Source organism: Macaca fascicularis, chromosome X, assembly GCF_037993035.2.
Source record: "Macaca fascicularis isolate 582-1 chromosome X, T2T-MFA8v1.1".
NCBI classification, from domain to species: Eukaryota; Metazoa; Chordata; class Mammalia; order Primates; family Cercopithecidae; genus Macaca; species Macaca fascicularis.
The window spans coordinates 74,816,859-74,843,584 of NC_088395.1; the positions used below are offsets into that span (position 1 = coordinate 74,816,859).

Genomic DNA, 26,726 nt, shown 5'->3' on the forward strand with positions numbered 1-26,726 from the left:
CACCATTGCACTCCTGCCCAGGTGACAGTGCAAGACTTCATCTCAAGGAAAAAAAAAAAAAAGGTACAACTGCTTTGGAAAACAGCTTGGCAATTCTTCAAAAGTTTTAATATAGACTGACCATATAATCTACAATTCCAGTCCTAGGTATATACCCAAGATAATTAAAAACAGACATCCACACAAAATCCTGTGCATTAATGTTCACAGTGGCATTATTTATAATAACCACAAAATGAATACAATCCATGTGTCCATCAACTGATCAATGGATAAATAAAATGTGCTACATATATACAAAGGAATATTATTTGTCCATAAGAAAGAAAGAATGAAGTACTGATACATTCTACAATGTGGATGAATCTTGAGAATATTATGCTAAGAGTAAGATGCCATCCAAAAATGTCCACATATTCTATAGTTACATTTCTATGAAATGTTCAGAATAGGCAAATCCATAGAGGCAGAAAGTAGATCAGCAACTGTCAGAGGTTGGGGGAGAAGTAAATTTAAAAGTATTGGGTTTCTGGGATGATGAATATGTTCTAGAATAAGATAGTTGCACAAAATATACTAAAAACCATTAAAATGTATGCTTTAAAATGGTGGATTTTATGGTATGTGAATTATAGCTCAGTTTTTTAAAAAGTTAAAAATTAAAAATAAATGTCTAGACTGGATAACTTCATTGGAGATCTTCTGGCCCAAAGCCCTCATCACCACAGAGGGACAAATTGAGGTCCAGAGAGGGGAAGTGACTAGCTCAAGTTATTCAGCAGGCTAGTAGCCAAGATTAAATTAGACCTTCTGTCTACTGACACCCAGTTCATTCATTTTTTGCACTCATTTATTAAGAACTTACTATATGCCTGGCACTGTGCTCATGCTTTAGATACAGTACGAAAAAACAAGTGTCCTCTGGCATATACACAAGTGTCCTAGAGTTTATATTGGAGGAGACTGTAAATAAACAAACCCATTCTGTAAAAATGAGACTATGGAACAACAGACAGGCATTGAATGTTCCCTTCTACTTTCTCCTGAATGCCAGCTCACCTCCTCTATGAAAGAGTTGATCCCTTAAGTGATAATCTCTTCATCATTCCTTATACATCCACTCATTCATTCTCAGAATATTTACTGAATACATGATACGTATACCAGGAGTTGTTCTAGGACCTGGTAATCAAATAGATTTTACATTCTAACGGGAAAGAGAGATAATAAACACATGAACAAACAGTAGCAGGGGATATGAGTTGCATAAAGCCATATAAAGGGATAGGGAGTGATTGGAGGAGGAGAAAGAACTATTTAAGTAGAATGTTAAGAAAAGATCTCTATGAGAAGATGGCATTTAGCAGACATCTGAATGAAAGAGTGAGCCTTGTGAAGTTCTGGAGGAAGAATGTTTAGGGCCAAGAGAGTAGCAAATGCAAAGGCTCTTAGGTAAGTTTGACACAAGTAAGGACCTGCAAGAACAATGAGATTAGAGTAGAGAGCAAAAGAGACAGTGAGAGAGCAAAGTTCAGAAATGAAGGTCAGAGAAATCAGCAACAGTCATATAATGAAGAATAAAATGCAAATTTTATTCTAGATATGAAGGGAGGTTACTGAAAATTTGGCACAGAGGGAATGATGTGATCTGATTTCCATTTTTTTCATGGTTTCAGTGGACACTTTTATTGTTTATTTAATGGATCATCAATTTTGTCTCCCTACCTACAAATGGAATTTCATCTTGTTTCCATGCTGAGTAGTGAAACAGTGACAAAGCTAATCATAATAACCTACATCAAAAGAGAACTAAGCTAACACAGCTCACTTTTTTTAACAGGCAAAATATAAATATATGTACTCTAGAACGCACAATGTTTAGTCACTAAGAAATTCAAATGGGACCTTGAAGAATGTAGGCAAATCCAGGGTGCAGTAAAGATGAGCTGAGATGCTGTGCAACTGTTTAAGGGTTCCTGGGCACTGCATCTCTTGGCCACCAGCTGAACCTTGACACGGAAGGTTTTAGCTAATGCCAAGTGGAGATGCAGAAAATGCTAAGTTGACATAGGGGCTGTGCACAGGAACTAAAAGGCAGGAAAGTACTAAATATTGCCGAGAGCATCCACCCCAGGAAGGACTTTACCTTCCAGGAGCTCTAAACTGGCACCACCCCTAGTGCTCACATGCCTGATTTTATCCTTTGTGTTCCATTTGGCACAGCAAGTGGCAGTGTCTCCACCACCTATGATGCTAATGCAGCCCCTAGAAGTGGCTTTCACCACCTCATCCATGAGGGCTTTGGTTCCCCGGGCAAAAGCTTCCCATTCAAATACCCCCCCCCCCACCCCCCGCCGCCCAGTCTGCTTAGCCCGAGTAACAGTCTCAGCATACTTCTTGCTGCTTTCAGGACCACAATCCAAGCCCATCCAGCCAGCAGGTATGCCAGAAGCCACAGTGGCTTGGCCAGTCTTGGCATTCTCATCAAACTTGTCAGCAGTGACAAAGTCAACAGGCAAGGTAATCTTCACACCATTCTTCTCAGCTTGGGACATTAGGTCTTTGACAATCTTGGCTCCCTCTTCATCAAACAGAGAAGTGCCAATCTCCATGTTGTTGAGCACCTTAAGGAAGGCAAAAGCCATTCCACCACCAATAATCATCTCATTGACTTTGTCCAGCATATTACTGATCAAGTGGATCCTGTCTGCAACATTAGCTCCACCCAGGATGGCCAGGAAGGGTCCCTATGGGCTCTTCAAGACCTTGGCAAAGTAGTTTTTTCATTATCAAAAAACCACCAGCCTTCTGAGGCAGATTGACTCCTACCATAGAGCTGTGGGCTCTGTGAGCAGTGCTAAAAGCATCATTGACATACACATCCCCTAGCTTGGAAAGTGAAGCTCGGAAAGCTTCTATTTTGGCTGACTCACTTTAACCTTGTTCCCAGAGTTTTCCCTTCCCTTCTTCTTCCACATGAAAGTGGAGGTTCTCCAGCAGGATGACAGACCCAGCAGCTGGGTTTGCACAGGCTTTCTCCACTTCTGGGCCTACACAGTACTTCAACAACAGAACATCCTTGCCCAGCAGAGATTTGAGTTCTACAGCAACTGGCTCTAAGGAGTACTTGTCAGGCACAGGGACACCATCAGGCCGGCCTAGGTGGCTCGTAAGGACTACTGACTTGGCTCCATTGTCCAAGCAGAATTTGATGCTTAAGACAGCAGCCTTAATCCTCTGGTTGTTTGTTATCTGGTTGTTCTACATAGGAAATTGAAGTCGACTCTCATAATGACCCACTTCCCTTTCACGTCCAGCTTGTCCAGTGTCAGCTTGTTAGAAAGCAACATTTTGGAAATGGAGAGAGGTCCACGTTTCAGACAGCAAGGGAGCCGGCTGCTCATATGTGCTTGGGAAGCTTGCAGAATCCTGATTTCCATATTTTAAAGGATGTACATGTTACTGGTTGCCAGGGAGAATGAATTATAGGCAAGGAAGAAGGCAAGCAATGGTACCAGGTAAGAGATAATAGTGGCTCACAGTGACAGAAGCAGTGGGCAGTAGTAGAAGTTAGCATATAATGTGCATGTAGAGCTGACAAGAATTGCTAATGGATTCAATATGAAGGAAAAGGGGAAAGGAGTAACCGAGGATGATTCCAAAGTTCTTGACCTTAGCAACTGGATGACTGCTGCTGCCAGTTACTTAGATGGGGGAGACCAGAGTAGGAACAGGTTAAGAAAGAGTTGGGCATCAAGTTATGTTTTCCACAGTGTAAACTGAGATGCCCATGAGTCATTCAAGGAGAACTGTTGAGCAGGAATTTTGATATGACAAAAGAGGCAGGATATCAATCTTCGATAAATTTGGAAATCATCTTTAGCATTTAAATGATATGTAAAACCATGAAACTTAATGAGATCATACAGGAAAAGAACATGATCAGAGAACAGGACTAAGAAAAAAGCTCTGGGACCTTCTAACATGTAAAGTTGGGAAGAGAAGAAAAAACAGGAGAGAAGACTGAGATGGATTATCTGGTGAGATTAAAGGAAAATCTGGTGTCCTGAAAGCCAAGAGAATAAAGTGTTTCAAGAAGGAGGAGTTAGTCAACTGTGTCAGATGCTACTCACAAACTGAGTATGATGAGAACAATGTTGTAGCTATTTGGTTTGGCCTCATGGAGATTATTGGCAAACCTGACAAAAATGGTCTTAGTGGAGTAGGAGGGCAGAGGCACATTTAGAATGGGTGTATTCTCCACACTAGCAATTATTCCATTGAAGGCATTTATTTTTTCACTTATCTATGTCTCCATTTCTTCTGTGAGGGCAAGCAATGTATCTTAATTTCACCCAGCACAGTACCTGGCACATAGTAGTTATCCAATCCATGTTTGCTATATTTGAATTTAAAATTTCACATTCACCTTGCTCACCCATTTCAATATATTAGGGGCATAAATCTAAGAACACCTTGGATCCTGCACTGGCCTTATAGGGATCCTCCACATGGTAACTTCCTTTATAAGCTCATCACTATCCTATCTACTGTCAAAGGCTTAATCCCCTCTCTGAGCACAAACTACAAACACTGGCTGCTTTTAAGCTCAGGAGCCAGGAAAGATCTACTTTTATAGAAAGAAAAATGGTCATGCCACTACTTCTGCCCTTCGATATCCTCTCTGTCTCTAATCACCATTCAGAAGCTAAGGGTAAACCTCAGTACTGACCTTCGCTTTCATCCAGGGAAGAAGTATAGAAAACCGTCCTTTCTCGCAGCAAGCGCTTTGAAATCGTGATTGGTTTGTGCCTTCTTGCTGTCACCCGAGGCGGAGGCACTGGCGGTGCAGCGCTTTCCTCAGGTGGACCTAAATAGATCTGTGGAGAAAGAAGGAAGATATCTAGAGAATAACTGGATCAAGTTTTTGTCTTCTAAATGCTACCCACCAGTTGATGCTTGCTGGCCTTTTATCTAGAGTCTGTAACATGAATACTAATATGATTCAAAGAATCAGAGATTTTCTTAATCACTCTAGTAACCAGTAGGGGTTTAGGTATCTCCTACCGTGCTCAAGGCACAGAAGAACCTGGCACTTCTCAGTTTGGAAGAAAAAATGCATATAAAAGGTGGCATTAGTCCTGGATTTTCCATTTCCTTCCTGGGAGACCTTAGGCGAGTCACCTCAATTCTCCGAGCCTCAGCTTTCTCATCCGTAACATAGGGACAGCAAAACCTACTTCACAGGGTGTGATAAGAGAGGAATGAAAGGAGCTGTCAAGGTACCTTCTATGGGTGGGGGTGGGACATGGAAGGAGACTAAACACAATTACATGCCCATATGCTTTCAATAGTTCTGAAGGGATACCAAAGAATCTGATTACATTGTTTGTCTCAAGGTAGGACTAATGACTGGCTGGGGAATAGAGGGAGAACAACTGTGTTTTCCCTTCTATGTCACATTGTTCTTTTATAATTTCATGCCATGGTACATTACCTATTCAATAGAAAGTAAAATAAAATTAAAAAGCACCAACACAGTGCTTTGGATGCTATAGGAAGTGCTGAAGGCATGCAGAAGGAGCTGTGATTAGAATTTTTATATAATGTCTCATGTGTACCTAAGGATTTTCCGGTCTCCATGGAGACCAACCTTTTAGCCCAAGTGTATACACTGTGAGATGAAACACATGTGATGGAGAAAGGGGACCACTGTCTAGCCAGTGAGACTAACAAAATCACCCCCAATGATTAGTGTAAAGAGAAATGTCATAGCCCAATATCCCATCAGGCAAGGGTCAACACAGACTACATAGGCATGGAAATAACATGATTGAGAACACAAGGCAAGCCTGTGTAAAAGCAGGACAATGATAAGAAACAATGTATGAACAATTACAAGCCATGAGTATATGCCTCATGATTGTAAGGAAGACAAAATGTAACTGAACAGCAAGAAGATGAATGTTGAGGCCATACAGTTCTAGGTCATATTCCTAATTCCACCATCATTAGTAATAATAGTCTAAAGAGCTACCATTTTGTGAGCTCAAACACTATAGTAGTTGTTACAAATATTTCTTGCTATTTGTCAAATACATGAGGCTGTTGCACTGACTGTTTATTCTACCCAGACTGATCTTCCTCCAGATATCCATTCTTCTAGGATTCTAATCAAACATATTCTGCTCAGTAAGCCCTTCTGGGTCAATATATTTAAAACATTGACATGCCTCCCTCTACCCAACCATTCCTATCTTCCTTCCATGTTTAATTTTTTTTCTCTTCAGCATTTCCTATCACTTTCTAACATAGAACATGTTTTACTTACTGATTTTGTTTGCTGAGTCTCCAAGCTAGATTTTACACAACATAGAAGCATGTCTGTCATGTTCACTGCTCTATCTCTACCACCTAGAAGAGGGACTGGAATTGCTGAGTCAAAAAACAAATACATTTGCAATTCTAATGTAAAAGGCCAAACTGTCGTCTGAAAATACTACTACTATTAACCGCTACTAACTACTACTACTAAAATACTACTACAAACAGCTACTTCTTATTCCGGCCAAGATAGGGCACCGAAACTAGTTTTACTCATTTAGCCTGAAACAAGTAAAAACAAAACTAAACTAAACTAAAGTAGGAAAAATACATGCAACAGTAGTTTTAAAGGCATTGGAAATCCAGCAGTGAAGGACAGTGAATGCTGAGAGACAGAAATAAACATGAGGTTAGCCCTATGAGTGTCCCAGCTTAGAGTTTTGCAGGACTCAGTGCAGGAAGGGGAACCCAGGTGGAACCCAGTAGTATCCCTATGTTGAGAAGATTGAGTTGGGAGTATGGGAAAGGCAAGGAAGTGAGAATTTGCAAGGCAAAGTGCCAGAGAGAAGATTTTGTACACTGAAGTATTCAAAATATTGCTGAGAAATATTAAGAAAATCTAGATAAACAGAGATATATTTTGTTTGCAGGTATAAAGACTCAATAGTGTTAAGATGTAAATTCTTACAAAATTGATCTACAGATTGAACACAACCCAAATACCAGTAAGCTTGTATGTAAACATTGACAAGCTGATTCAAAAATGTATAAGGACACGCAAGGAACCTAGAATAGTCAAAACAATCTTGAAAAAGAAAAACCAACTTGGAAGGCTAACATTACCTGACTTCAAGTCGTATTATAAAGCTACAGCAATTAAGACAGTGTGACACTGGTGTCAAGATAGGTGAGTAGATCAATGGAACATAATAGAAAGCCCAGAAATAGACCCACACCTATACAGATAAATTTATTTATTTATTTTACAAAGGCAATTCAGTGGAGAAAGGACAGCAATGGTACTGGAACAATGTGATATACATAGGCAAAAAAGGAACTTCACATCTCATACCACAGAAGAAAACTAACTCAGAATGGGCTATAATCAAATTTAAAAGCTGAAACTATAAAATTCCGAGGAGAAAAATCTTTGTAATCTTAGGTTAGGCAAAGATTTCTTAGATACAATGATTCATAAAAAAAAGAAATCAATAAACTGAACATCAAATTTAAAAACTTATGATTTTCTAAAAGATGCTGTTAAGAATGAAAAGAAAAACCACAGCCTGAGTTAAAATATTTGTATATCATATGTCTGATAAAGACCTTGTATTATACATATATATATATAAAATATAAAGAACTCCCAAAACTCAATAACTCAATAATAGGAAAACAAGTAAATCAGTTTTTAAAGAATAAGCAAAATATTTGAATAGACACTTTACCAAAGAAAACATACAAATGGCAAACATAAAAAAATGTTCAACATCATTAGGTCAATAGGGAAATGCATGTTAAAACCATGATGCGATACCACTGAACACCTATTAGAATGGTTGAAATTTTTTAAAGACTGACCATACCACATGTTGAAAAGAATATGGAGGAACTGGAACTTTCATTGCTGATGGGAATGTAAAATCAGACAATGTCGTAGTGAATTAAAAAAAAACAACCACCCAATGAAATAGATCATCTGAATAGTCCTATAACTATTAAAAATTTTTAATTCATAGTTTTAAAACTTCCAAAGAAGAAATCTCTAGACCCAGATAGTTTAACTGGAGGATTCCACCAAACATTTACAGAATTATGAACATGAGTTTTACAGTCTCTTCCAGAAAGTACGATGATACAATTACTTAAGAAAGACATTTTACATTTTCTTTAACAATTAAATGTATAATTACTATGTGACTCAGTCATTTCTACTCCTTCATGTTTACTCAAGAAAAAAGAAAACATAAGTCATACAGACTGTACACAAATGTTTGCAGCAGATCCAAACTGGAAACAACCCAAATGTCCATTAACTAGTGAATAGACAACTAAATTTTGGTATATATGATGGAATACTACTCAGTAATAAAAAGGAATGAACTATTGACTCATTATAACAACTTAAATTAATCTCAGAATAATTATGCTGAATCAAAGAAGGCAGACCAAAAAAAAAGTATATACTGCATTATTCCATTTATACAAAACTTTAGAAAACACAAATTATACTGACAGAACTGATTAGTGGCTGCCTTAGGTGAAGAGTATAGTGTAGGAGTGGGTTGGAGAGGGGAGGATTTTGAAGCGACAAGCCATTGAAAAGGATATACGAAGGAAAAGAAAATGAAATAGCTTGTGAACATAAAAATCAACTTCACTAATAATTATAAAACTACAATTCAAACAAGATATCACATTTTGCCTATTAGACTGATAAATTAAGAAAAATCGATATTGTCCTAAACTAACAAAGAAGTGGGTAAAAACAGTCACCTTTATAAGCTGTTATTGGGAGGGTGATTTGGTTTAGCCATATTGGGGGTCAATCTGGTAGTAGCAATCATGATTTTAAATAGGTATGCACTCTGATCTCCCTACGTTTAGAACCCCTATTGAGCAGAAATCCTGACACATACACTCACTGATATCTATGCAAGTGCTATGTACCATAAAAAAAAAAAAACTACATAAATACCTATTAACATGGGAAAGTTACATAAATTGTGGTTCACTCACTGAGGAATATTACACAACTGTTAAAAGGCAGTGATGTAGATTGTAAGAACTGAGGTGGAAAGATTAAATATTTTAAAGTAGTTTATGAAATAGTATATATAGTATGGTGTCATTATTCAAAAATAGCTTTGTGTGTTTATGAATGTACTGTCCTTTGTCATTTATAATTGCAAAGAAAAGGGTCTAGAAGCACACACATTAAATTGTTAACAATCACAATCATAACCTCTAGGAAAGTGAATAGGATTACAGAGGAATGTCAAAAGATACATTCCTGTTTTAGTCTACATACTTCTATGTTATTTAAATTTTTGTGCTGAATTTTAAGTTTAGTTTGATTTTTTAAAACATAATAAAAATGAAAACAAGGACATCCCTCTAAAATATTTTTTATTGTTGTTTAAGAAAGAACCTAAATTGTAGGGATCTAACATACATGAGTTCAAACCTCAGCTCTATCACTTATGGCCTCTGCCATGTTAGGTAAGTCATTTAACCTCTCTGAGCCTCAGTTGTCTAATTTGCCAAAAGAAGATCATGTCTATGAGTATAGTTGTCATGATCAACTGATAAATGTACATGAATATTTGTCTAGCTGAAACCCCCCTTCTCTCTCTCTCTCACTCCAGTGCCCTTCCATTTGGTTTGGAACAGAACCTCTTAACTGGGGGCAATTCTATTTCCCAGGGGACATTTCATGACATCTGTGGAAATATTTATTGTCACAACTGTGGAAAGGGGGTTGGCATCTAGTGGGGAGAGGCAAGGAATCCTGCTAAACATCCAACAACACCCAGGGCAGTCCCCACAACAATTATTGACCCAAAATGTCAAAATAATACCAAGGCTGAAAAAATGTTGGTCTAGAATAATGAAGAGTAATAAATGAGAATATACTTACTTAATGCAGATGGGATTCAAGAACATTTAAACCTGAACTGAATTTCTAAAACACATTTTGAAAACAGAAAACAGAATACATATTTATTATGTTTATAGGCATCCATCCATGCATCTGTCCATCCAACAATCTCTTCTGATTGAACCCAAGTGAGTGTTCTTAATGGAGATAAATGCATCATATATTATTTCCCCTTGCTCAGTTAGAAGACATCCTTGCTGAGGCATTCATAATCACCTCATACTTTAGAGAAAAGGGAGGTCATTAGAAGTAAACTTCGACTGGGCGCGGTGGCTCATGTCTGTAATCCCAGCACTTTGGGAGGCTGAGGCAGGTGGATCCCTTGAGGCCAGGAGTTCAAGACAAGCCTGGCCAACATGGTGAAACCCTAGCTCTACTAAAAGCACAAAAATCAGTCAGGTGTGGTGGAGCATGCCTGTAATCCCAGCTACTCAGGAGGCTGAGGCAGGAGAATTGCTTAAACTCGGAAGGTGGAGGTTGCAGTGAGCCAAGATTGCACCACTGCACTCCATCCTGGACAACACAGCAAGACTGTCTCTAAATAAATAAATAAATAAATAAGTAAGTAAATAAATAAACAACTTCAACTTTCTGTCCCTATACTGACAAACTCATTGACATCCACACTTATAAACTCACTTTATCTCCTCCTCACTTTCTAAGGAGAATGCCTCTAACCTATGCTCTGGATCCCATCTCATCTCTTCCTGTTTCTCAGGGACCTTCCTCTATCATTCATCTCCTTTCTTACAATACTGTTTCTCAAAAGCGTTTAAACAAACTTAAGTCTCTCCTGTCTGAACCCAACTACTCCCCACTGCCATCACACTCATTTTCTTCTACACTTTCCAGACAGTTAAGTCTCCATTTCTTCATCCTCCAGTTGATCCTCAACCTTGTCTCTGCCCACATCACTCCTCTGTAACTGTTTTTACAATGATCACCACTGGCCTGCTAATTGTCAACTCCAACAGGTACTTTTCCATTTTTATTTTGACTGTGCTCCAACATTTAACACATTTAACCAATCCATTTCTTAAAATTCCTCTCTCTTTACCTTTCTGCTTCTCTGAACACTGTTGTCTCTTTCACTGGCTCTGAAATTTGATGTTCTCCAGGATTGTGTCCTCAGCCTTCTAATAATCTCACTTGTCTGCACTCATTCGCTTTCTCAACCATGTCATCCACTCACATGGCTTGCACTACCAAGTTTCTCTACAGGTTTCTATACCAATATATCTAACTGACTGCACAATGTTGCTTTCTGGATATCCCAGAGGTATCTCAAATTCAACATTTCTAGAATTAAACACATTCGCCCCTTAAAATTTTGTATTACCTAAAACAATGCCAATGTCCAAGCCAGAAATCTGGACATTATTATCTTAAAACCCTCCCCCTCTCTCACATCCCACATCCGTTTAGTCACCAAGTTCTATCAATTATACTTCCTTAATGTCTCTCTAATCTATCCCCTCTGCTCACTACCACTGACTTGGTTGAGTCTCATCATGTCTCTCTATGACTATAATAGTCTCCTAATCGTTCCTTCTGTCTGCAGTCACTCCTGCCTTTAATCTGTCTACCCGAGTGCAGATAGAGTGATCTTTCTCAACTCTAATCTAATTGTGTTACTCCACTGCTTAAAATATTTCAATGACTCTTCACTGTCTTCGGGACAAAGGCCAAATTCCTTAGTTAGCACACAAAGTACTCAATAATCTGGCCAGAGCCTGAAATCTCCAGCCCCATCTTCCACTATTCCCCTACATTCACCCTCCACTATAGCCATGCTGAATTATTAAAGTTCTTTAGTCTCTTAGTTATTTAGTTCTCTGGTTTTTTTTTTTTTTAATAGAACTTAATTCCTCTGGTGTCTCATTCCTGTATGTATCCAGAGCGATCTATACACAGAACACTTTCACTCTTACCCTTTATGGCAGAGACTGCTAATTGCTTACTGGTGTCCACCTTCCCCTTCTTACTTTTACTAATGGAAGTCACTGAATGGTAGCTGGGCACCCATGCCTACCTCTCTTAGTCTCCCTTGCAGCTAGGTAAGGACATGTGATTAAGTTTTAGATAACAGAATACAAGTAGAACTAATGCATGAAAGTCTCTGGGTCATGCTTTTATGAAGAAGCTGTCTGTATTACATTCTGTCTTTTTTCCCTTTCTCTCTGGCTAGTAATTGGGGGCAAATGGAATAGCTATCTAGGATCAAGAAACTGAAGCCAAGTGGTGAGGATGGCAAAAGTATGCCATTGATCTTGGACTATTCACTGCTAAACTTTTATGTGAGAGAAAAATGTACTCCTCTCCATCATATTTCAGCCAAATAATTTGCAGTCCTCTGTTACAGGAGGACTTTTCTTACAGAAGGTTAGCCTATACCTTAATTAATCTACTCTTCTGACTTTCAGGACTCACATCATGCATTACCCACTGTATGAAGACTTCTTTGATTCCCAATAGAGAGGTAAGTTCCCTTTCCATGGGCTCCCACAGCATCCAATGCACATCTTCACCACAGTCTTTATTACACTGCATCCTGAGTGTTAGTTGGTTCCGGATACCCCCCAGTCCCATAACTTTTCTGACAGCAGAGATTTTTTTCCTGATTCATCTCTAGAGGCTAGGGCTGAGTAGGGCATGAGGCAAGATAAAGCAGCTCAATGACAGTTTTTAAAATGAATGGATGAATTTTGGCTACCAGGCCCTTTAGAGCATATTCAATAATAGAACTTTTTTTTTCATTTATTCCTTAAGACAGAGTACAAAATAGAGGTCAAAGAGTCAGGACAGAGTCAGAGTTAGTTGTGTTGGAGCTTTGCTATGTAACCAGGGGCAAGAAATTTAAACTATATGAATCTCAAACTTGAAGCTCAGTTTGCATTTTGCAAATGTCAGCTGCAAAATGAGAATAGTGATACCATCTACCTCATAGGGTTGTTGTGATGGTTGAATAAGGTAACATACAGGCATACCTAGGAGATAGTGTGGATTTGGTTCCAGACCACCAGAATAAAATATGTATCACAGTAAACTGACCCACACAATTTTTCTGGTTTCACGGTGCTTATACTATACTGTAGTCTAGTAAGTGTGCAATAGCATGATTCCTAAAAATACATCCCTTCATTAAAATAATTTATTGCTAAAAAATGCTGACAATCATCTGAGCCTTCAGTAAATCATACCCTTTTTTGCTGGTGGAGGGTCTTGCCTCTATGTTGATGACTGCTGATTGATCAGGATGGTGCTTACTGAAGGCTAGAGTGGCTATGGCAATTTCTTAAAAGAAGACAACAATGAAGTTAGCTGCATCAATTGACTCTTCATTTCATAAAAAGTTTCTCTGTAGCATGCCATGCTGTTTGATAGCATTTTACTCTCAGAACTTCTTTCAAAATTGGAGTCGCTCCTCTCAAACTCTGCCACCGCTTTAGTAAACCAAGTTTATGCAATATTCTAAATCCTTGGTTATCATTTCCACAACGTTCACAGCATCTTCACCAGGAGTAGATTCCACCTCAGGAAAGCATTTTCTTTGCTCATCCATAAAAAGCAGCTTCTCATCCATTGAACTTTTATTCTGAGATGGCAGCAATTCAGTCACGTCTTCAGGCTCCGCTTCTAATTCTAGTTCTCTTGCTATTTCTACCACATCTACAGTTACTTCCTCCATTGAAGGCTTAAGCCCCTCAAAGTCAGCCGTGAGGGTTGAAATTAACTTTTTCAAACCTCTGTTACTTTGTTGATATTCTGACCTCCTCTCATAAATTATTAATATTTTTAATGACATCTAGATTGGTGAATGCTTTCCAGAAAGTTTTAAATTTACTTTGCCCAGATTCATCAGAGGAATCACTATCTATGGGATCTAAAGCTTGATGAAATCTATTTCTTAAATAATAGGACTTGAAAGTTGAATTTATTCCTTGATTCATGGGCTGCAGAATGGATGTTGTATTAGTAGGCATGGAAACAACATTCATTAATCTCCTTGCACATCTCCATCAGAGCTGCTGGGTGATTAGTACATTGTTAGTGGGCAGTGATATTTTGAAGGGGAGTTTTTCTTTTGAGCAGTAGGTCTCAAGAGTGGGCTTAAAATATTCAGTAAAACATGCTGTAGACAGATGTATTGTCATTCAGGCTTTGTTGTTCCATACATGGAGCATGGGCAGAGTAGATTTTGCATAATCCTTAAGGGCCCTAGGATTTACAGAATGGTCAATTGGCCTTGGCTTCATCAGCTGCATTAGCCCTTAATGAAAAGAGTCCTGTGTAACTTTGAACCTAGGCATTGACTTCGTTGCAGCTATGCTATGAAAGTTCTACATGGCATCTTCTTCCAATAGAAGGCTATTTCATGTACATTGAAAATGTGTTTTTTAGTGTTGCCACCTTCATCAATGATCTTAGCTGCATTTTCTGGATAACTTGGTACAGCTTTTACATCAGCACTTGTCGCTTCACCTTGCACTTTCATGTCATGGAACTGGTTTATTTCCTTAAACGTCATGAACCAACCTCTGCTAGTCTCAAACTTTTCTTTTGCAGCTTCCTTACTTCCTCAGCCTTCACAGAATTGAAGAGTTACAGCCTTCCTGTGGATTAGGCTTTGGCTTAAGGGAATGTTGTGGCTGGTTTGATTTTCTACCCAGACCACTAAAAGTGTCTCCCTATGAGCAATAAGGCTATTTTGGTTTCTTATCAATTGTGTGTTCACTGGAGTAGCACTTTTAATTTTCTTCAAGAATTTTTCCTTTGTATTTACAACTTAGCTAACTGTTTGGCACAAGAGGCCTAGCTTTCAGCCTATCTCAGCTTTCAACATGCCTTCCTCACTAAGCTTAATCATTTCTAGCTTTTGAGTTAACATGAGAGACATGCAACTCCTACTTTCACTTGCATACTTAGAGGCCTTTGTTGGGTTTTTAATTGGCCTAATTCCAATTTTGTTGTGTCTCAGGAAATAGGGAAGCATGAGAGGGAGAGGGATGAGGAGCGGCTGGTCGGCAGAGCAGTCAGAACATACAACATTTATTCATTAAGTTTGCTATCTTGTCTGGGTGTAGTTCATGGAGCCACAAAACAATTACATAGTAACATCAAAGATCACTGACTGCATATCACCACAACAGATGTAAGAAGGAAAAAAACGTTTGAAATACTGCAAGAATTATCCTAATGTGACACAGAGACAAGAAGTGAGCCCATGTTGTTGGACAAATGGCTCTGATAGACTTGCTCGAAACAGGACTGCCACCAACATTCAAATTGTTTTTAAAAATGCAGTATTTGCAAAGGGCAATAAAGTAAAGCACAATAAAGCAAGGTATACCTGATGTAAAGAACCTAGCCTGGAACATACTGAGCACTCAATAAGTGGTAGTTATTGCAATTATTATGAACCCTAAAAAGAACTTAAACCTATGTTTCCTTAAAGACAGAGAAAACGCAAGACACACAAAGAAGTGGGGAGACGGGAGGGAAAGAGGGGAGTGGGAGGAAGGGAGGGAGAGAGAGAGAAAGAGGGGGACAGGGAGAGGGAAAGGAGATTGATAGAGAAAGGGAGAGAGGAACAGAAAAATTTTCAGACTGAAGCAATAGGGAGTGAAGCAGTTATATGCTATGCAAATCAGGTGATATGAACTTAATGGCTCTTCAAGCTCTCTGTCAGATTAAATGATCTTATTTCCCTGCTCCAGTTATAAAAATTATTCACTTCTCATTGAAAAAAAAAAAACCCTTCCTCACAGGCTGCTCTTCTTCAAGAAGCTACCCAGGTCTCAAGATAGATATGGGCTCACTGACTTTTAGGATTTATAAGGAGAGCTGACAATTCCACTTGGATAGGGTGTTGTCCACATGGCCTGTCTCCTGAAAGTATACTGAAAGGCTCATTGGTAAGGAGCTGTTTGAGAGCAGTTTTTCCAATGTGACAGTAGGCAGAACTCAGAGAAGGTGCTTGGTAGGCTTAAAACCATACTCTCTTTAAGTGAGAAAAGTCTAGAAAAGCAAAGGGGAAACTTCCTGTTGTGTGTCTTCTCTAAAATTAAAATGTGGCCTGAATAACCCCTACAGTCATCATGGATTGCAACATCCTTCCCAAAGCTGGCCTACAGATGCAAACATTCGAGCCAAGCTTTAATGTGGAAATATTGGCAATTGCTGTAGTAAGAAGAATCCACTTACCTCTTTTTCTGGTCTGTGGCCCTCCAAAGGCCTCACTTCAAAACTCTTTTTTAACAATGAGCATTAACCTGTGTGTTACTGCTATTCCCTTTGGGAAGACAAATGGAGCAGATTGTCATCCTTGCTCCCAGTCACTCTGGTTTCTTTGCTGTTCAACATGCCAAGCACATTGCTGCCTTGGGCCTTTGTACTAGGTTTTCCCTATTCATGGAATTGCTCTTCCCAGTGATATCTACCATACCTTGTACTCTTACTTTATTCAGTTCTCTGCCTAAATAACACATTAACAGAAGCCTTGTCTGACCATCTTCCATAAGGGAACAACCCACTACCTTGCTTTACTTTTTCTTCAGAGCACTTGCCACCACCTGATGTATTGTTTATAACCAGCAGAACATGAAGACCCACAAGAATTGGCCTTTGTTTTGTTTGTATCCCCAGAGCCTAGAACTTCGCCTGTCCATAGTAAGCATTTAGTAAGTATTTATTGAATGAAGGGGTGACATTGGTACCTTAAAAACAGGATTGTAAACTACAGATATAACTAGTGGAATTGGGAAGGGCAACTTGGGGAAAACTCCACAGTTTCTATTAAGAAAGGAGGAAGGAAAGAAAATATGGGCCCAAGATCTCTTAACTCACTGTTGGCAGTCCAATATTAATGAGAAAACTTTCAGAGCTGACAAAGGAGTTAGAATAGGTCCAAGGAAAGAAACCCAGCAAGCTCTACCTAATGCCCCAGTGGCTTCTTGTGTATCCATGAAAGGACTTATTCTAAGCAGGTTCTGAGAACGGAATAACAACCTACCCTTTTAAAATAGCAGAAATAAGAACAGGCATGGTGGCTCACGCCTGTAACCCCAGCACTTTGGGAGGCTGAGGCAGGAGGATCACATGAGGTCAGGAGTTCAAGACAAGCCTGGCCAACATGGTGAAACCCTGTCTCTACCAAAAATACAAAAATTAGCTGGGAGTGGTGGTGCACACCCATAATCCTGGCTACTTGGGAGGCTGAGGCAGGAGAATCGCTTAAACCCCAGGAGGTGGAGACTACAGTGAGTTTAGATCATGCCACTGCACTCCAAACTGGGTGGCAGAAGCAGAGACTCTGTCTCAAAACAAACAAACAAACAAAGGAACAAATCCTAAAGGAATAGGAAACTCATAGTATATGGGGATTTTCTAAAGGGTCAAATACCAGGTGACACAGGATGCAAAACCAGTTCCTATGCATCTCATGCAATCATTGTGAAAAGGTAGTGACAACAGTAATAAGAGAAGGTGGAAATGGTGGTACTAGCTGCTTACCCAGAAGACTGACTAAAATGGCTTTGATGGAACAAACTTTTTCCAAGTTCAAGCCATAGGTCAGAGTTAGTTTTAATGGTCAACTCTTCTACAATGTTTACTACATGTCAGGCACATGTCTAAGTGTTGTATGTATATTAACTCATTTATTGATTGTTTATAAATTCCTTTCTCTGAACACAAATTCCTTTCTCTGCAAAGACAACTTGGGCTTGAAGGACATGATTGATCAACCAATGCATTAGGGTAACCACAAAATAAATCCCTCTTCCTGCCCCTTTCCACAGGCTTAAGGGAGGAAAGAATAATTAAAAAGCTGAATGAATGGAAAGTTGAGAAAAATTATCACTAGAACTTGACAGGGTATAGGCCTTCATTTTTCCTCCTCTGGACACTGTAGTGGTTCTTCTGTAGCTGAAAAATTAAGTAGGAATTCCTAACTCATAGACAGACTAGATCAAGTCACTGGGGAGAAGACTAGAAAGAGGATGTGAGGCCAAAGGCTTGGCTGGGAATAAAGAATGTGCATTGTCCAAGGCCACCTGATAGTAAGAAGCAGGGCTATGATAGGAACCCAGAAGTGTCTGACTTCAAGGCTAACACTCTTTCCACTATAAACCATAGAAGGAAACATTTTAAGTTTAAAAATAATTCCTTGGGTAGAAACAGTATCAGGCAGAACTTATTTTCCCACCCTCCAAAACTCCAGAAAAAGGACAGACAGATTTGGCTTTCTGTGGACTGGTTAAGAACAATTAGGGTTTCATGGTCTTTGATAGTGACTTCAGAAAAATATCCCAGAAGGTGGCCAAAGTAGAGTCTGGGGGCAAACCAGTGCTTATTTGTTTTCTGAGCATATGGTTGGCACTAAGTGCCATTCTAAAGGCCTGGTCTAAGAGAACTCAATATCTGAGGAATATTATTTTGTTCTGATGGGCCTTGGCTGTTGTTTTGGGTTGTAGTCAGGAAGGAGCCCAACTCCTGGAATCCCTCTCCTGAAGACTTCTGGGAACTAAATCTGGATAATTTGCTGGGCTTTGAGACACTGCCAGGCAAGCAATCACCTCCATTGGGAAGAGGGTTAACAAACTGCTTGCCTGAGTTTGGTCACATATTAACCCCCTTACGGATTCTTCCCCGTCATGTCTTTAGGTGTGAAAGAGAAAAGAAATTTAATATAAGATGGTCATTTCCAATTGCCAAAGGCCAAGAGATCCAGACTCATTCTAACCCTTGGAAATCTTGGCAGAAATGAACAACTATCCAGATTCTTTCCAGATGTCGCTTCAGGTCTGCAAATATCAGATTGTACAAAAAAACATTTTGCCTTTCTATAAATCAAAGCTACAAGACTTGGCCCTGATGAATCCCAGCTTTCCAATTGAGTCTCCATTTACACTCTGGCTAAGGCTATGTTGAGCTTTCTGGGTTCTGGCTATATTAGCAAAAACTATACTCTTCACTACACTAGAAACAAAGGTGGCAACAGGGTCAAAAATAATGAGCTCTTAGCATTTGGCACAGACCACATTAAACATCAAGTGTGTCACCAAGTTTGCTTAGAGTATGTAGAGAACTTTGAAAGTATCACGTCTGTTGTTACCAACAGCCAGCTTTTTATAAAAGGGCTGTCACTAAGGCTGTCTTTGGTCTCAGAAACACATCGCCTTTAAGGCCTTTTTAGATGTAACATTCTAGAATCCTGTCTAGTCCTACTCATCCAATATACTTATGGGAAAATCGATGTCCAAAGAGGGGGACGTGACTTGCCCAAGGCCCCAAAGCTAGTAGATGGTAGAACTGAGACTAGAATCCAAGAGTTCTAATGCCCAATCAGGTGTCATTTCCCCTAAAAAACAGTACCTACTGCAGGAAATAGCTGTAGACTTCCACTGATTATATCTAACCAGTCTGTAATCCGTGTTCTAATTGTCTGTCCATTCCCCTTCCCAGTTGTCTCAGGAAAAAAATACCAAGGGAGAGAGAGAAGATAAAATCAGATCCTATTAAGGATATCTCTGTCTACTCAGCATGCATTGTGAGTTTTCTACTAAGAATGACATGGCAGATTCCAAGTGCAGCTTCTTTTTAGATCAACTTAAGATGCTTTTAGGTTGGGAAATCAAAGAGTTTCTCTATCATTTAATAACCATAAAGAACGGTATAAGGGCTTCTAAGAAAAGCCCCTTTTGACTACAAAGACTTAGTAGATACCAAGGTATTAATAAAAGTATTAGGAGGGAATGCCACCATAAAGACAGAGCTCATCTCCTGTCAATACAGCAAAGGGGTAGTGGTATAGGGCATGGGCAAGGACTAAAATTTAGTGGCCAATGTACTATGTACAAAGTACTTGAAACATTTATCTCATTGACTCCTCCCAGCAACTCTATGAAGTAGGTCTAATTATTAGTATCATTTTTTTTAAATGAGGGAAACAAGGCTCAGGGGGGTAAACTGGCTTGTTTAGATGACCACCCAGCTAGTAAAGGATAAAGTTGAGATGTAGTCCCTGGGCTGTCTAGTTTAAAGCTATTTTTCCATTCTTTCCATTATTCTCACCTCTAAGAATATCTGAAGAGCTTACAGAGGTGGCCTGGACATTTTCAGAGTTCTTGGTAAGAAGTCTTAATCTAAGAAAGTAGCAATGACCCAGCTTTCAGTCTCTAAATCTCAGAGCAAAGAAAAAGTTCGCCCGATCTCTCATTGCTCCTCCATTGATTCCTGTTCTCTCAAATAGGAATTGGCCTATCACCAGACTGCTGAAGCTCAGTCTGCTTTAAGTCTAGCTGCCAAAGTACACCTATTTGGCCCTCTGGCACACTGGCCCCAGTCTTACTGTATTATCTAGACTCTGGTGTTCCAACCTGAGACCTCAGGCCACTCAAAGGAGAACAGCAAAGGAAAAAATATATGATACAAGAAAATCGCTGGCCATTGAGGGGAATGGACAATATGACCTTGGAGATATTTTCAAATTCTCAAAAATCTCTGATTCTATATTCTCCGCCACCCACACACACTAGAGGCCTCCAAAAAGAAAATAAAAACAGATATTTGATTTTGATAGTCCATACAAACCTAACCTCCGTAGACCTCAGTTTACCTGTAAGTAAATACTACATAAAGTTGTGAGAAATCGAGGAGATGCTTTGTGTCAAATGTATAGCACCATGTCTGACACATAGCAAGCTGCCAAAAAATGCTATCATTTTTACTGTGATAATTATTATTACAGCCCCAGCTAGAGACAGAAAAAGGGAAGGAGTGGTATTTTCACCTCATTCTGAATCACTGGCATAATGCTTAGGATGACCAGAATCAAAAGGGGAATCTTTTCTGCTCTCTGAACATGAGGGCAAACCTCAGCTCACAACTACATCTTACATTTATCATCCTATCTCATTGGGTTTGGACATGCTTATTCACCTCAAACAGGGCCTGACTTCACTTCAAAGCTATAAATAACTGGGCATTTGAAGAATGTGTGAAGATCTCCACTTAGCCAAGGTGGAAAATTTGAAGCTACGTTTTCAAAGATTCATTGCAACTAATAAATACATCTGAAATCTCGCAATCTTAGTAATTCTCTGCTCAAAGATATTTTTTCTCCAGGTTACATTTTGATCTTAATATTCATACTTAAAGATATTTTTTCTCCAGATTCAATTGAGAATGTTTGCCAAATTCCAAGCTAAATACATATTAGATTTACATGTACAGACTAATGAAAATATCCTTACATGTACAGATAATAAAAATGTTATTTTCAATAACTTTTAGCTTAACCTTATCATTTCAGAAATTAAATGTGAAGAAGTAGAGTCTTGGCTTCATTAGATTCTCTCTCTTTACACATACCAACACCCCCCCCCCCCCCCACCAAAGTGTGTGTGTGTGTGTGTGTTTGTGTGTGTGTATAGGTAGGTAGATATAGAGATACATTCTAAAATACAAATGTATAAAATATAAATCTATACAGTAAAATCTATAAAGTATAATTATATATTTACATTTACTTATATTTTAAAATATCTATCTATCTATCTATCTATCTATCTATCTATCTATCTTATTCCAGAAATCAGTTGGAGGGACACATTCATCTGTTCTCTTACTACCCTCTGGTGGCAGACTGAAATTCACAAACACCACCTTTTTGAGAAAGGAGAGACAGACCAGGACTGAAAGGGTCTGTTTCCTCTAGGTTGCTAGATGGGTGCCTGAAAAGTATATAAATAAGACCCATTTCTTAACAGGGTCTCTTGTTTGCCTTCTCAAATCCATTACATTGCTACAACATGGGCTTTTTTCCTGGATTAGGTCTCATTTGGCCATTTGGGAACATAGGCAGCACTGGAGTTCCCACAAACTCCACACTGAGAATAACTCCGCTTTTCTCCGGCCAGTTTACAGGAAGAACTGCTTTCAACCATCCATGTCTGCAGAAAAGACTATACCATTCAGTCTTCCATTTCCCTGAACCATATATCTTAAGCAGTAAGACTAAAATCCATTTTGACATACACTGATAATAGATTTTCTAATTATCTCAAAAAATAATCAACTATTCTCCCAGAAAACTATACTTAACACAGTGAGGCAAGATCCTTCCTGTATGATTAAAAAGCAGACGCCCACCCACTAAAAAGGAAAGACTGGAAATAAGGAGGGAACTCAGGAGTAGCTAGAACAGCTAAGTCAGCATCAATGATGCAAAGAAAAGCACAGCTCACATCTCAATAAAACAGGTCCCCCTTTCCCCGAGGGGCAGCCATAACCTGACAGAACTAAATTTAAGTCTCAGCTTTGCCACTTACTAGATTCAATGCCTCCATTTCCTAATTTCAGAAATGGAAATACAATCCATCATTCACAGAATTACAAAAAGGACTAAATGAGTTAGAAATACATTGTCCCACACTGATTCCATGTTCACTGAATACAAATCTAAGCCTACAGGGGCAGAACCACTGCTTTCTAGCTCTTTGAGAGTGGTCTTGGGAGCAATAAAGGAGGAAAACGGCAGATGCCAGGTTGTGTAGGTGAGAAAATGAGTTTGCAAAACACAAGTTAGACAACTGGTAAAAGTTTGTGGCTGGTATCCGAGTTCTTTTATAAACTGGTTGGGAAGAACTGTGGGGGAGAGAGGATGTTCCAAACAGTAGACAAGCAGGAATGGAGCTGCAGAAATGCAAACCTGTTACCACTACTGTGGCATGCGAAAAGAGGCTTCATATAAAATGAAAAGCTTGGACCTGAAGGTCTTTAGGGTCCCTTTCCAGTTCTAAAATTCAATGGATCTACCCTACATTTTGTTCCCTTAGGTGAAATAGCTCTGTCCTCAAAACTAAATTGCTAAGATCTGCCTTCAGAGATGACCTCTCTCTTCCCCACTAATTCCTGGCAGCTCCCCAAAACAAAATGTTCAGAAAACAGAAGTCAACCTTCCTCTGTCAGTCCAAATTACCTCTGTGCCTCAAGCCAACAACATCAGGTTCAGGCACCCTGATACATACTGCTAAGTGAGATGGGAAGAAAGAGAACTTCAGAATAATTGGCAATGTTGTTCTCGGGAATCAGTGTAGAGATAGATCTTCTATTATTTACCTATTTTCCAACTTAGAAAAGAAAAAATTTAGAAAAGATCATTCAAGTTGTTAAAAAAAAATTTAAGAAAGACTTAGTAATAGATTCCTTTAAGCATCAATTCTTCTGATTCACTTACATTGTATTTACAGACCCTGGATGCTCTTAAAAGAGAGACTGAAAGAAAGGAATAACAAAGAAACTTAAAACCAATGTGTTTAAGCCCTTTTCTATTAAAGAGCAAGCATAAATGGAAAAAAACACATTACTGAAATTATTATATATTTCAACTGAAAAATCATACCCCATTAACTGAACAACTTGGCAGGAACATATAATCCCTGATATGTGTGAAGCGGCATCAGCTCTCACACATATTATCTCTTTTAATCCCACAACCACCCTGTGAGGTTACACCTACATAAGGTCTAGAATTTCTGGAACATTTTCACCCACATATCATTCTGCTATTTTTCAAAAAAGATAACTTGATAAGTATTTAATAAACTGGGATTTCATTTCATATCTCCATGTAAGATGTTTCCTTTGAAATAAATCCATAAATCAGAAAAGATCCTTGGTTACCATGTCTTTGTTTGGAAAACATGGTCAGCGTACATCCCTGGTATCACATAAACGTCAGAACTTCAACTACTTAACACATATTAACAGGTTACAAGGATGTGAAAACCTCACTTAACAGCTGACCACTAGTTAATAGAAATGCCCTCCTAGTATATCCTGGGAATAAGAGATAACTAGCATTTAATTGCTCTTCAAATCATGCCACATAATATGCTTTGGAATAGCAAAATCACACTTTTATGAACTAGAATGGGATTGAGGTCATTTGCCAACCAACACATTTTCTAATAAAATTTAAGTTGGCATTTGCCCCTAAAAAATGCATAGAATAGAAACAAAAAAATTATTTTGTTATACTAATGATGAGATGCTGTGTCACTCCTTTATCCACTTATAAATGAATTAGGACATTTAAAATGCAATGAATCATCATATAATGAATGTTCAGAATATGCTTCCAAGGCTCCCTACTGCCTTCAGGATAAAGACCAAACTCCTTAACCAAGCGTACGAGACCCATGATCTGACCACCAAATGCTAGGATTAGAAAATTATTTTCTATCAAAAATCTTCGCTATGTGGATGACCCTTCAGCAACTCTTGCCTCAAAGTTCCTTAGCTCTCTCATCTATAATGACCTTCACCTTCACTTACTTCAGGTACCCATTTGCAAGACACATAACAAAGATCTAGAGGTGGTAAAGTATACATTTGAACTGCCTGATTTCAAATTTGAGCTTCAACATTTACTTACTCCATGACCCTGGACAAGTCACTTAACTTCTCTGTACCTTGGTTTCTTCTTATGTGAAATGAGGTGTAAATGTGCTAATATATGTAAAATGCTTTAAATAATTTTTTTCAAATATTAATTAACATCCCTATAAAGGTTTTGTGTGGACATGTTTTCATTTCTTTGGGATAAATGCCCAGCAGTGTAAATGATGGATCCTAAAGAAGTGCATGTTTAGTTTTTAAGAAACTCCTAAACTGTTTTCTAGAGCAGTTGCCAAATTTTATATTCCTACCAGAAGTGTATGAGAGATCCAGTTCTTGTGTACCCTTGTCAGCAGTTGGTATTGTCACTATATATATTTTTAACGTTACCAATAGGTGTGTAGAGATCTCTCATCATGGTCTTAATTTATATTTCCCTAATGGCTAGTGATCTTGAACATCTTTTCATATACTTAATTGTCATGCATACTTCATGTTCATGTCTTTTGCCCACTTTCTAATTAGATTGAATTTTTGTGCTGTTGAGCTTTGAGAGTTCTCTGTATAGTCTAGATATTAATCCTTTGTCAGATATGTGGTTTGTAAATATTTTCTCCAAAACTCAGTAGCTGTTTTCCCATTTTATTAATAGGGTCATTCACAGAGCAAAACTTTTTAATTTTGATGAAGTCAATTTATCGATTTTTTTTCTTTAATGGATTGTGTTTTTGGTGTTATGTCTCCTCAATAAGTCCTAGGCTCTAACAGTTTTCTATATTATCTTCTAAAAGTTTTATAGTTTTATGATTTATATAAATGTATGATCCTTTTTGAGCTCATTTTTATATAAAATGAGAGGTTGAGGTTGAGGTTCACTTTCATTACCTGAAGAGCTGCAATTGCTCTAATACAATTCATTGAAATGACTACCCTCTCTCCCTTGAAATGTTTTTGTACCTTCATGAAAAATAATCAGGCCATACTCTGTATGGCTATTTGTGGATTCTCTATTCTGTTCTATTTGTTTATGTAAGAAGTAGACAAGAGGACTTATCAAATTACCTCTGCCAATTGTACACTGTCTTGATTATTGAAGCAATACAGTAAGCATTAATATTATTAATACCTACCTCCAGTTTATTCTTTTTCAAAATTGTATTAGCCCTTACAGTTCTTTTCCATTTCTACATACATGTTAGTATTATCTTGTCTTTATCTATAAAACATCTTGCTGGGATTTTCATATTGATTACCTTAAACTTATAGATTAATTTTTAAAGAATTGACATCTTAACCATGTTGAGTCTTCCACTCCATGAACACAGTATGTATCTCAATTTATCTAGATTTGCTTTGACTTCCTTCATATTCTCCACATTGCAGCCAGAATAAGCCTGTTAAGCCTAAATCAAATCCTGTTATTCCCGTGATCAAAGCCCCCCTTCTATCTTACTTAGGCAGAGTAAATCCAAAATTCTTCCAGTGGATTATAAGGCTCCACTACAGGATCTAGTATGTCCCTCTCCATTATCTCTTCAGGCCCATCTTTTCCTATTTCATCTTTTGCTTAATCCACTCTAGCTAGTCTGGCCTCCTTGTTGTACTGTGAATATGACAGGCACACTTCTGCCTCTGGGATTCTGCACATACCATTTCCTCGGCCTAGAATCCTGTCTCTCTGGATAGGTGAATGAATCATTCCTCTACTCCCTATCAATGTCTGCTGAAAGGTCATCTTCTCTGTGAGGCTCTCCTCATTTCCTTATTTTCTCCTTTCCTATCTGTATTTAAAATTACAAAACCACTTTCCAACCCCTCCTATTTCCCTTCTCTGCTTTTCTCCTTAATGTTCATTATAATCTAAAATATTACATACTTTACTTCCTTTGAATACTGTTTGTTTACTCTTTTTGAATATAAACTCTATGAAGATGATATCTAGAGTTCCTAAAACAGTATATAGTATATAGTGGGTATATACTATATACTGTTTGGTATAAAGTGGGTACTCGACACACATTTGTTGGATGAATCAATCGATTTATCAATTTATCACATCTGGGCTCTAGAACAGGGGTCAGCAAATTAGAGCCCACAGGCCTGTTTCCCATTTTGTAAACAGAATTTTACTAGAACACATCCACAACCATCTGTTTACATATTGTCTACGGCTGTCTTCTCACTACAATGGCAAAGTTAAGTAGTTGTGACAGAGATCCATGGCCTGCAAAGGCTTAAGTATTTATTATATGGTCCTTTAAGGAAAAGCTTTCTGATCCCTGCTTTAGATTCACATAGTCAACTGCTCGCGAGGCATTGTTCTCTGGATGTCTTTCAG

General features: G+C 38.5%; 1 protein-coding gene and 1 pseudogene across 7 annotated transcripts in view; both read right to left on the reverse strand.

Moving 5' to 3' along the window:
• OPHN1 (oligophrenin 1) overlaps nucleotides 1–26,726 on the reverse strand; it is a 379,874-nt gene that overhangs the window by 25,005 nt on the left and 328,143 nt on the right. For 5 of the 7 annotated variants that reach the window (XR_012429978.1, XR_012429976.1, XM_005593813.5 and 2 more), the window contains one exon: nucleotides 4,733–4,880. The exons of the other annotated variants lie outside the window; for them this stretch is intronic. Coding sequence is in view for 3 of the 5 variants with exons in the window: in XM_005593813.5 (XP_005593870.1) it covers nucleotides 4,733–4,880 (148 nt within the window). In the remaining 2 variants the exon portion in view is untranslated. The remainder of the gene's footprint in view (nucleotides 1–4,732; nucleotides 4,881–26,726) is intronic. 7 annotated transcript variants of the gene reach the window in all.
• LOC102118090 (phosphoglycerate kinase 1-like) lies at nucleotides 1,986–3,350 on the reverse strand (annotated as a pseudogene).